The sequence below is a fragment of the Cyanistes caeruleus genome, chromosome 10 (assembly GCF_971803275.1).
Source record: "Cyanistes caeruleus chromosome 10, bCyaCae1.hap1.1, whole genome shotgun sequence".
In the NCBI taxonomy this organism is placed as follows: Eukaryota; Metazoa; Chordata; class Aves; order Passeriformes; family Paridae; genus Cyanistes; species Cyanistes caeruleus.
The window spans coordinates 16,517,879-16,529,480 of record NC_141710.1 but is presented as its reverse complement, the minus strand read 5'-3'; the positions used below and the strand labels follow the sequence as shown (position 1 = coordinate 16,529,480).

The 11,602-nt window shown below is 53.5% G+C and overlaps 1 protein-coding gene across 8 annotated transcripts in view; it reads right to left on the bottom strand.

Annotated features, from left to right (window-relative positions):
* Nucleotides 1-191: 191 nt before the first annotated feature.
* DVL3 (dishevelled segment polarity protein 3) overlaps nucleotides 192-11,602 on the bottom strand; it is a 34,020-nt gene continuing 22,609 nt past the window's right edge. For 2 of the 8 annotated variants that reach the window (XM_086844683.1, XM_086844687.1), the window contains 15 exons: nucleotides 8,823-8,944; nucleotides 8,334-8,440; nucleotides 7,628-7,763; nucleotides 7,273-7,366; nucleotides 6,835-6,904; nucleotides 6,408-6,547; nucleotides 6,134-6,210; nucleotides 5,562-5,629; nucleotides 5,151-5,201; nucleotides 4,880-5,029; nucleotides 3,987-4,118; nucleotides 3,590-3,757; nucleotides 2,765-2,977; nucleotides 2,092-2,490; nucleotides 192-1,638 (listed from right to left, as the gene is read on the bottom strand). In XM_086844683.1, coding sequence (XP_086700809.1) covers nucleotides 1,607-1,638; nucleotides 2,092-2,490; nucleotides 2,765-2,977; nucleotides 3,590-3,757; nucleotides 3,987-4,118; nucleotides 4,880-5,029; nucleotides 5,151-5,201; nucleotides 5,562-5,629; nucleotides 6,134-6,210; nucleotides 6,408-6,547; nucleotides 6,835-6,904; nucleotides 7,273-7,366; nucleotides 7,628-7,763; nucleotides 8,334-8,440; nucleotides 8,823-8,944 — 1,959 coding nt within the window. In that variant the 3' untranslated portion in view covers nucleotides 192-1,606. Of the gene's footprint in view, nucleotides 1,639-1,882; nucleotides 2,491-2,764; nucleotides 2,978-3,589; nucleotides 3,758-3,986; nucleotides 4,119-4,879; nucleotides 5,030-5,150; nucleotides 5,202-5,516; nucleotides 5,630-6,133; nucleotides 6,211-6,407; nucleotides 6,548-6,834; nucleotides 6,905-7,272; nucleotides 7,367-7,627; nucleotides 7,764-8,333; nucleotides 8,441-8,822; nucleotides 8,945-11,602 lie in introns of those variants that run through there. The other 6 variants (XM_086844686.1, XM_086844688.1, XM_086844684.1 and 3 more) reach the window with 5 other exon arrangements.

Sequence of the window (11,602 nt, the reverse complement as noted above, 5' to 3'; positions counted from 1 at the left end):
AGAGAACCCCGAGAGCCCCCGCCCAGGCCCTGCTCCGGAGAGACTCAGCCCGCAGCCACCCTCGGCAACCCGGGAAAAGACAGCTGGCACAATGGCACAGGGTGCCCCCATCCTGCTGGGATCTTGCTTTAGAGTGAAAGGCAGGAGGAGGGAAGAGGCTAGGGGAAAAGAAGAAACGGACGACACAAGGCAAGAGTCCAATAAAACTATGTTTATAAATAAAAACAAGGAGATTGGTGTAGTTTTTATAAAACCCAGTGGGTAGGGCAGGGCAAGGGGTGAGCAGTGGCCAGGGAGGCTACTGGGGACAGTCTGACTCCAGCGGGCTGAGGGAAGGAGAGGCTTTAGGGAGTCAGGGAGATGAACTGATGGCGCATGAGAGCTGGCAGTGGGGCTGCAGGGGCAATGCAGACTCCCAGGGAGCAAAATACAATTCAACTCCATTGTATAAAAATCGCGAACACAAGAAAGACCAAAGGAGGTAACACTTATGGAGAAAACCACAGTGTGGCAGAAGGAGAGGGCGCCGGGGCGCCAGCACCAACAGCAGCAGGGTTGAGTGTGTCCATACTGTACCGTGCTTCGCCCTGGGCATGGGGAAAGGGCTGCCCCAGCCCCAGGCACGTCTCCAAGTACCCAGAAGTGGAAGGAAGAAGGGCAGGCAGCACTGGAGCAAACAGACTCAACTGTCCCAGCCCACCTGGGGGCACTGATCCCAAAGGCCATGGTTCTGGCTGCAGTCTCATCCCCAGAGAGCTCGAGTTGCCACCAGGCACCGCTCACAGCCCAGAGGGAGCGGGGCTGTCCCAGAGGTTTGTCCCTCCCAGCAGCCAGGCCAGCAGCACTGGGCAGAGGAGGAGACTAACTCAGCCCCTTCAGAGGGCAAATACAAGGGATCTCCACGTTTCTCTGAAGCATGAAAATGAACCAGTTGTGCCCCACCCTCGCCTTCTAACTCAGTCCAGGCCCCTGAAGGTATCACATAGCTGAGCAGCAGCATGACAGCAGGAGGGAGAAGGCCACAGCTGCCACCGCCAGCCCCAGGCGTGGGACAGGCCCTACAAACAGGACAGGCAGCAGCACATTGCAGGCAGGAGGGCAAAGAGCAGGATGGAAGGAGCAGAGCTCTGCCCTTAAATCCCCCCAAAGAATCCCAAGGCAGGTGTAGGACACCAACTCACGCAAGAGACTGCACAGGCAATCACCACCTCTCTGGGCTGGATGCAGAAGTACAGCCCCAGCCCTGAGGCCTGGCCAAGGTGAAGGAGGGTCCTGCCATGAGGCAGTGTCAGGCTCAGACCTGGCCAGTACATGGGGCAAGACAAGGGAGGCAAGAGGGAAGTGGCAGCATCTCTCCACTCCCTAGAGGCACTGAAGCCCTGGAACATTCATGCATTAGCCAGAAGGCAACTACAATGGGATTTAAAATACATAGATAAGGCTGGTCCCTGCTCCCCTCTCAGGGCTGTGGGAAGGGCAGGGCATCTTCCACGAGGGGGAGGAAAGAAGCCATCTTCAGCGCCATGCGTGCCCAGCGCCCCTGGAGCTCCGTGTCCTGCTGTCGGGCCACGCCACGCTCCAGCTCTCCCCCCCATGGGCGGCAGGCTCAGAGAAAGTCAAACACCCCGTAATTCTTTGCTGCTTGATAGAAGAAACACAAAAGGGTGAAAAGAAAGAAGAGATGTTTAGGGTGGAAGGACTGAGGCAGCAGTGACACACGGGCAAGCAGCACAGGGTGCTGGGACGGATGCAGATTAATGGGGTTAGAGAGGATGGCAGGAGGGAATTACCATCGGCAATACACAAGTCTGGTGGCGGGATGGGCTGACAGCACCCAGCAGGCCTGCCAGGCCTGTCCACCCCGCTCGAGGAGGGATTAGAATCAAGGTTTAGTTCCATTTATTATTTTTTTTCCCTTTTTTTTCTTTTCGTTATCAAGACAAAAAAAAAAAGAAACAAAAAAAACCCCAAAAAAACAAGGGGTGAAGCCAGGGCTGGTCCTAGGAAACAAACGACAGGATAGAAGGGGGAAGGAGGGACAGCAGACAGACAGGGGATGGGCGCTTCACATTACATCCACAAAGAACTCACTGGGGTTGCCCATGGCCATTCGGAAGGACTGTCTACTGGCTGTCAGTTCGGGGGGCACAGAGGCCAGGTCACGGCCCGGCGGCGCCCCGGGGGGCCCCATGGCTGACGGCGGTGGAGGCATCAGCAACATGGGGGGGCTGAAGAGAGGGGGGAGGCCGGGCGGCCCGTACGACTGCTGGCTGTGGTGGCTGCGGATGCTGTGAGCCAGAGAGTGCTGGCTGCGCTGGCTGTGCTGGCTGGCCGGCACCGAGCGCTCGCTGGCCGCACGCTCGCGCCGCATGCTGCTCCTCGTGGTGTGGTCTGACTCGCTCCCGCTGCCGCCTGACTTCGACTCCCCAGTCTTCTCTCTCTCCTTCCTCCTCTCGCTGCCACTGCGATTGGAACCACTGCTCCGGCTCCCTGCAAAGCACACGAGACAAGATTAGGCACCAGCTCAGACAAGTCAGGAAGAACAGATGGATGCTCCTGTACCCAAGGGAGGACTGCAGGGTGCTCCTGCACAGCCAGGCCCCAGCACAGTCCTTCTCCCTTCAGCACCAAGTCCCACAACCCTTTCCCTTTCATTCTTCCCCCACATACTTAGGCCTTGCCTAAGCAGCCTTTTCCTGCTGCTGCCCTGTACTGAACAGGACATCTGCCCACCTGCAGGCATATTTTAGTCCTTTTCACTCACCTTCACTGTGCTGACTGCCTGCACTGCCCCCTCCATAGCTGTAGCCTGGGTCAGGGAAGCCGGGATGGGGGTTATATGGATGAGGTGGTGGATACTGATATGGGAAGGCCATAGGCCAGGGTGCAGCTCCTGGGTGGGGGAGCGGAGCCAAAGTGTCCTGATCAGAGGCACCACTGGAACCATCATGATCATGAAGAGACAGATTAGCCATGTCTGCAAGAAAAGCAGAGAACAGGGGTTAATCCAAGCAGAAAAACAACTCTGTGACGAAGCAGCTTTCTGTCCATTCTTGGTGATGGATAAGGACAGGATATGCAAGGAGACACAAGAAGTTGGCACTCTCTCTGTTAGTCAATGCCACCATTTGTGCTTCCTGGCTGAACAACTGCCAGGCTGTGGGAGTCCAAGCTGCCACTGTAATACAGAGACCAGCTTGGTGGGAAAGGACCACACCAGAACTACAGCTCATCCTGCCAATTCCTTCCCCCACCTTATTTGAACAGAGCCCAGTTGCCTGAGCATCAACCCCTTGCCAGCACTGAAATTCAGAGCCTGGAGACAGTCAGTAAAGATTAAGACTCTGCTATGACTGCCTAGGAGAAAAGATCACATGGTAGGTGACACTCAATGCTGCTTCCAGCTTCACTACCTCAGCAGCAGGACAAGGGAGCTGGGATATTCTTCATCACTCTTTTAACAGGGTCTGTAGAACAATGGGCCCAGCCTGATGGCAACGGCTGTCAGTGTGTCCCCATGGTGTCAGCAGGGCTCTGCAGGACAACTACCCCTCCATCCTCTCCCTCCCACACACACCAAGAGCCATACTTCCACAGAGGTCCCCGAAGATGTAATAGCACTGCTCCGAGAAGGTGATCTTGTTCACGGTGTGTCGGATGTAGCCAGCCTTCAGCAGATTGCTGGCATATTTGCGGGACTCACGGCGGTCTGTAAAGCCCTCCACGTGGTGATAGAGCCAATCTACCACATCCGAACCTGCCACCAAATACAGAGTTAAATTTGGCAAGAGAGAGGAAGATGGCGACTCTTGAGGCAGTGAGCCACACTGGAGCAAAGACAAAGTGGGTCAAGAGGTTCAATGTGTGACTCTTGCCTAGTCAACAGCTTGTTTATGGTGACATAGATGCTCCCTTGCACACCTACTTGAAAATGGGCCACCCATTCCCCAGTCCCTGCCTCTGCTGCAGGCAGCACAGTCTCTTACCAATGAAGGCATTGGGGATGGTGATCTTCAGCCACATGCGGTCACGCACCTCGAGGCCTGACTCTGGTGAGGCCATGGCTTTGACAATGGTGGCCATGTCACTGTGGATGGACAGGTGAAAGTCATCGAGGCCTGTGGTGTGGATGAAGGAAGGTAGGCAGAGGTGAGAGGGGACAGAAGAGACAAGAGGGCCACATGGAAGCATCACACACAGGAGGAATGGGCTGGAGAACAATACATCGCAGACAGCCTTGGGGTACATGCTGCCCCCTTCCAGCCTTCCCATGTTATCCTCACGTGTCAGCCATTTCCTCTTGGGCAAAGTCCAGGCAAGAGTCACAAACTTACAACAAACTCCTGGCTTGTTGCCTCACCCAAGCTCTCCAGACCCTTGCTTCAGGGCTCTACACACCAAATCATCCCAAACTTTCAGAAAGCAACCAAGAGCCAGCCCTGTGCTCAGCAGGACCCTGACCCCAGCACAAGGGTCTTTGCTCTCAGCTGCCTCCTCTATTCTGCTCTATCTTTTGTCTGGGAGGACCTCTAAATTGCTCCAGGGACATGCTGAATCCACCTGGCTCCACATTCTCAGCAGCTAACCTCTGACTGGTCTGAGCCTTTCCTCTACACCTGCCAGAATTCCTGTCTGCACCCAGGCTTCTCTCCTCTACTCTCTTCACACAGAAGGCTGAAAAACATGATATTAATTCTCCGAGGTAGAACTCCTACTGATCAAAGTGCCAGCCTGGTGAGAGCTGCCTCCCTCCCAGTCCCTTGGCAGGGCAGATCTGGGCCACCCCAGCTGTCCCCAGGCAGATGTATTGCTCCCTTCTCAGCATAGTGAAAGTGAGGAGCCCGTGCAGCGGGTGCAGCACGGAGGCACAAGAACTTACGTTCAGTCTCTGGGATGGAGCTGGTGATGGAGGAGCTGGTGGAAGTGATTGTGCTCATGGATGGACTCATACCGTACGCTGGGTAGGTGCCAGTCATCGCTGCCGTGTGAGACACCCAGGCTGCCGGGTCGATGGGCCGGATGGGCTCACCTGCATTGAAGAAAGACTTGGTCAGTAATTGTAAGAAATTATCATCTCATCAAAACAACCTCTGGGAAGGGACAGGGACTCGGCACAGCCCATTCCATCCCCAGTATTTGCCGGGACTCACCCGGATCGGAGCATGGAGAGTCTGGCCCAGCCCAGATCCGCTGGGGAGCAACTGGGAGAGAAAGAAGAGAGGGAGGGTCAGCAGGAGAGGTGCAGAGGGAGAGATCCCCCTATGACTTAAGTGGGGGTTTCTCTTTCCTCTGGCGCCCCGAGCAAGTGACCTCCCTGCCCCAGTGAAACGCGTCCCCAGCGTGATGTGGGAAGGAGGGCTGGGCTTATGGGCATTTTGGTCTGGGAATAGGACATAACAGCCTCCTAAAAGGAGAGCTGAAACCCCATCAAACCCCAATTCAGTGCCCCATGGAATCACACACACAGGGGAGGAACAAGACAACAACCAAGTATGTGCTTAAGGCAGGGCTCTCACATGAGCTAGGCACCAGCGCTAAGGGTGGGTCAGCTATCCACTTACTCCTGGGTAACGAGAAGCAGCCCCGCGGACTGGGGTCCCAGCACTTGGCCACAGTCAGGGTGATGGGCCTGCAACAAAAAGGTGAGAGTTAGAACCAGGGCACAGTAACACAAACCCCTGCATGATGGGTGGGTGCTGTGTGCCAGCTCACTCCTGAGAGACAGGGAGAAGCTGCCAGTAAAGTGACCTTGCTCCCCCTCCAGCTATGGGTTTCCCTAGTGGCATGAACAAAATTATGTGACCCTGCTGAGGGTTGCTGATGACCCAAATAGAACCAGAGAATCACAGCACAGTTTGTTTCAGGAAGGATCTTTAAAGGTCATCTAGTTCAACTGCCCTGCAATGAGCAACAACATGGCATCCCCACCAAAAAAAGGGGCACAGACCCCAATTCCCTGCAATTCCGTTGGCTGCAGTTCTTGCACTGGACATGAAAACACAGGAATCACAGCAACACCAACAACCTAAGTTCTAAGCTACTGCAGAGGCACTGGCTGGAAGATACAACTCACACACCCCAAATACAAATTGTGCAGATGTACCTGGATGAAAGGAACAACCCAGATACTCACCCCGGCTTGTGCACAATCTCCCTCAGCACTCGCACAGCATCATCATTGCTCATGTTCTCGAAGTTGATGTCGTTTACCTGCAAACAACACAAAGAGGTGAGTCCCAGAGATGTGACCAGAGGCTGAGCTCCCCACTCAGCTCAGCAGTGACTCAGCTTCCTTCTTCCAAGCACAGCTTCCTGGGTTTAGCCTGCCAAAGTTCTCAGGGAGGCTTCTGGGTCTTTTCTTACTGCTTTCCCAGGCCCAAAGATGGAGATATGTGGGTGTGAAGTACCTGTAAGAGCATGTCTCCTGGCTCAATCCTGCCATCAGCTGCCACAGCGCCTCCCTTCATGATAGAGCCAATGTAAATGCCTCCATCCCCACGCTCATTGCTCTGTCCCACAATAGAAATGCCCAGAAAGTTGTATTTCTCTGCAGGGATGGAAAGAGAAAGAAGTCACCCCAAAGCATCAGACACAAGCACGCCTATCCTCAGTAAAACCACATCCTAATGATGGCGATTTGAACCCCTGCACACAGACATGTCCTGGGACACACAAACTCCTGAGAGGCAATTTCTACAACAGAAGCCAATCTCCTACAGAATCCATCTTCTTACTCCTCCCTCATGCATTCTCTTTGCCCCCTCCCCAGTTCCCTCTCCACGACCCAATCTCGCTCTGGAAGGACTGCAGGCTCCATGCACACCTCCCACTCACCCATATTCAGCGTGACCGTGATGATGTTCAGGGACATGGTGGAGTCTGTGATGCTGCTGAAGGATGAGGACTGCAACGTAAGCGAAACATGAGATGTCCTCCTGTGCCTCAGTAACATTCCCAGCCCTAGCTTCTTCCACTTGTCCTCTCCTTCTTGTCCCTCCTTGTGGCACTACAGCCACCACCCACAACTCCAGTCTTATCCTGGGAGCTTTGCAGAGCCAGAGAACAGCCATGGTCCTAATGACCTCTCTACAGCTGAGACAAGGCCTGTGGTCCCAGTTCTTGAGGCTACATTGGCTTGGAAAAGGTTCACAGCAAGTCTCAGAACTTGGACACTCATCCAAACCCATGCCCACAGCAGAAACAGCTGAATCCCTGAGAGCCCACTCTGACCTGCACTGCCCTCCCCAGGATACCCAGCCCCTTCCTAGGTACCCGCTCAATTCGAGGAGCCTTCTGTTTCCGCCGGCGTCGCTTGTGCCTCCTCATTAGACGGGAAGCACTGCTTTGCTCTGTTGAACTGCTAAACCTGCAGGCAAAAGCAAAAGTCAACTCTTCTGCTGCCATAGTGGTGGCTCTGGCAGCAAGAGAGCTATGGAAATAGTACAGGGAAGAGAAGACTGCAGGGTCAGAGAGGAGAACATGCACATGGAGGACAGACAATGGCAGAAGGGTCTGCTGGGTGACACAGAAGCAGGTCTGAGCCTAAGACTACTGTGCCCTGCAAAAGCACCTCTCTGTTCTGGAAGTCAGGGAAATTAGTGCCTCCCCAAGACCCAAGCTCTCCTACCTGCTGGTGGAGTCATCTTCATCTGAATCAAAGAAGCTGGTGGTCTCCAGCTCGCTGCTCATGAGTGTGGAGGAGCTCTCGTACCCACCCAGATCTCGGCGCCGCTCTCCCTTCACTGTCCCATTTACCCTGGGTGCTGTGAAAAGACAAGGGCTTGAGACAAACCCTTCCCCTATGCAGGGCTCATTGACAACCTCCTCAGAACAAATCTGGCCACCAGTCAAACCCATCTAGTGCCAAATAACTTCCAGTCTGCCCTGGGATCAGATCCATCTCCTATGGGATACCTCTTTTATCACTACAGGATGGGGAAGAGGCTGATGGACCAGTAGGAACGATGCTGCTAAACTTGTGGAAGACTTGAAGCTGTTTCCTTGGTAGAGCAAGAAGCAGCACAAATGGCAAGGCTAAAGCTCACTCTGCATCCCAGCTAAGAAGACAGAGGCACAACTGTCTCCTGCTCTTGAGGCTTCTACAGGAGATATCTCCTTTGACCACAAAGGGTTCAACACCAAGCTCTGCTCTAACACAGGTGTTAGCTCTTGCCTCCAGTGTGAGGCTATGGGCCTTCTAAAAGCCATAGAATAGCCCTTTTGAGCTGGGAAGCTCTACAGAGCAGAGAAAGTTGCCCCAAGTCTAGAGCTAGTGCTGCCACCATGCTCCAGCCATGCCCTTGCAGAGCTCTCACCACATTACCAACACTCACCATGCTCAGGCCCATCTGTCCGACGAGGTCGTTCCCTCTGTGATGACACCACCGAGTCTGTCTCTGTCTCATTATCCAAGTTTTCCCGACTCCCCCCAGTGTTAGGACTGTGATGAGATAAAAGCAACAAATATGTTCAACAGGGAACAACTTGACAAGGCTCTCTCTACCTCTGTCCTGACCAACACAAGGTTCCAGCCATCAGCTGTCTCCTTCTTGAGGGACAGGAACAACTACAGCACATCTACAAGTGCAGGGCAAAGGACTAGGGATGCTGTGCTTTTTCATTGCATTATTTTCAGCATGCCCTTGTTTGCTGAATAACACACTCCACATCTGCTCCCAGCCCCACTCTCCTCCCCTCTTGCTGGCTGGCATCCCTGACAATTTGGGTAAGAGTGTCCCAGCCCGGTCTGGGATACTAGTCTATATTACAGCAAATGCACCATGCGTCCCTTGGAAACCAGAACAGATGTCCATGTAACTTACTGGAAAGAGGGCGGCCTGGAGTCTCCAATTCCTCCTGTGCGCTCCATGGAGGGTGGCAGCTCTGTCTGGTTATCGGCACAGACCGAGCCAGCATCTGAATGGGAACCCTCTGCAGACACCAGCTGGAGGGATGAGAGACAGAAAAGGAAACAGAAAACATTTAGAAGAGTGGCCAAAGGAGCTGGCCAAAAGCCTGCCTGGCCCAGGATCTCATTTCTGGCAGTTGACAACAGCAGATGCCCAGGAGCAGGTATGGAACAGGCCAAGCATGTAGCAACATTTCCCCCCAGACACTGGCTATTTGTGGCTCAGGAATTCCTGACCCAGCAGTGAAGCCTGGCTGGGTGACAGCCGTGCTTGGACACTCTGACATCACCTGGACACCCACACCACACACTCAGGTAACCTTTAGCACACATCCTGCAGTAGGGACGGGATTGCCCCAGTTCTCACACTGGAAAAAGCAGTTACAAGTCACTCCTTTCCTCAGCTCTAGCAGCCTCTACAGCTCTGCCTTCAAGCTGCGGGATCCAGCAGGACTTTTACCTTCCCACTCCTCAGAAACTGGGGGTAACAGAGCTCAGGGCCAAAGCTAGCTTTGAAATAGAATCTTGAAACAGGCTCTTTTTCTGGCTTCCATGCATGCTTCACAAACTTTCAGGCTGTGTTCAGGTTATTGACTTGAGCACAACCTTCACCCAATCTCTGGGATGCTCAACCGATTCCCCAGTGCAGAAATTCAAGAAAGGGTTAAACCCTAGAGACTCTTTATAGCAGCCATGCTGTGGGGCAGCCCAGGAACATCAACACAGTGTGATTCTGGTTCTATAATAAACCATCAATTTCAGGGCTCAGGGAATGAGCTGGAGACTCTCCCAAGGGCCAGAGGCTCACCAGTGGAATGAAACAGAAGATAGCCTGAATGAACTGCTCCCTGTCCAGATTTGCATTCTCCCTTAATTTCAAGATGTAATGAACTGGGCTAATCCAAATAGGACCAAGCAAGAAAGCAACAAAAAGCTTGACAAAGGCATTCAGGATCTCCAGAACAGAGGTGAGAGATACCCACTGTTGCTCAGGACAGAAGAAACATGAAACATAAGCTGGATAAAAGCTGTTGTCTGAACCATAATACCCAGGGTAAATTGAGAAGCAGCACTACTGCTTGCTGTTGAGGGAATCACATCGGCATGGAGCCAAAAGCAGATGCCAACTCAGATGCTAGAAGCATAGCCCATTTATACAGGTCTTGAGTGCTTCCCAGCATCACTGATGAAAGAGCGGTGCCCTACCCACCTTCAGCAACTGGGGAAACCCTTGTAAGGGGGGGGTTGGAGCCCACAGATCATCATTAGAGCAGCAGATGAGAGGTCCACTGCCAGAGACATTGCTAACAGAGACAGGGATCTAGGTGGGACAAGGAAGACAAGGCAGCCTTGAAAAAGCCAGAGCCAAGGCAGCAGACAGGGCAGAGAGCAGCCTCTAGTGTCAAAAGCTGCAGAGCCCGTCCTACAAGCCCCAGGACAAGCCCAACGGCTCCTGCTCTCGCAATTAAGCAGCTCTTGTCTCACGCTCAGGTCAGCTTCCCTCCTTCCAGCAAGCCCCAGGCACATGCCTGGCTCTGCTCCTGGAACCTTCCTGGTGGCTTGTCTTCCCAGGACACATCCCCCTCCCTAAGGGCCACATCTCTACTCTGGTAGCCACTGCCTGGGAGCACAGGGTAGAAAAGATGCTGAAAGTGGTCAACATTTCCTAGGAAAAAGTCATATAATACTTTATGCTTGAAAATCTCAAAGCAACATCAAGCAAATAGATCTGGACAGAGGGAACTAGCCACAGGTAGCTGTCAAACAGTAGTGACAAGACTTGAGGGGGGTGTTCCCAAGCTGGCGGGATTGATGCTATCTTCCTCTAACACTCCCAAGGCTGGGATTTCCTCACAGGAAGGTTTTGATAACCATCCTGCACTTTTCCTGCCTCTTACACTGTCAGGAAATACTCACTTGGATTCAAGCCCCCGTCTTTCCCTGTTGCTAACATTAGTACTGAGTTCCTAAAATAGCATCATCCCAGCCTGTCTGTCAGAAGCAGCAAAGCAAGTGCACCCCTCTCAGCCCCCAAACCACCCATGAACTAGGAGACTATCAGCAGAGGTAGAAAAAGGGATCATCAGGTGCACAACGGCCTCTGGGACTGCCATTACCCTTCATGCACAAGAGCTGGGAGGGATGCTCACTCTGGGCACAGGTATCCAGCCCAGCAGAGCAGCAGCATGGTGGTCACACCAGACAGACCCACACCAGATCTGTGCCACTCACTCTGAACAACCAGAGAGCTCCTACAAGGAAAGCCAGCAGCTGCATGGATATATGAATCACAAGGAAAAGCACACCAGATTAAAAAAGGAGCAATGGAATGGATTTAGAGACTCTGGGACTCCCCATAGGGCAGGTGAAAGCAAAAAAGCAGCTGGAAAGGGTGGGGAGACTTCTTGGGGCACATGCAGCAGCAGCAGGATGGATGCAGAGGAATGTGTGGTGGCCAAGAGCCGGACACAGACTGTTTTCCGAAGGGCCTGGATAACCGCTAGAGGGAGGACGGCAGGCATCCGGCCCCGGCTCTTTGTGCAGGAGCCCAGCACAGCTTTTCCTCCCTGCTCCAGCCTGCACCCTGCTCCCCTGGCTGGAATCCCAGCGGCAGCCGTGTCAGCAAACCTAACACTGTTTGGTGCAGGGACAGAAGTAGAATTAGGTCTGACCTAACCTGATTTGCTGAGGATT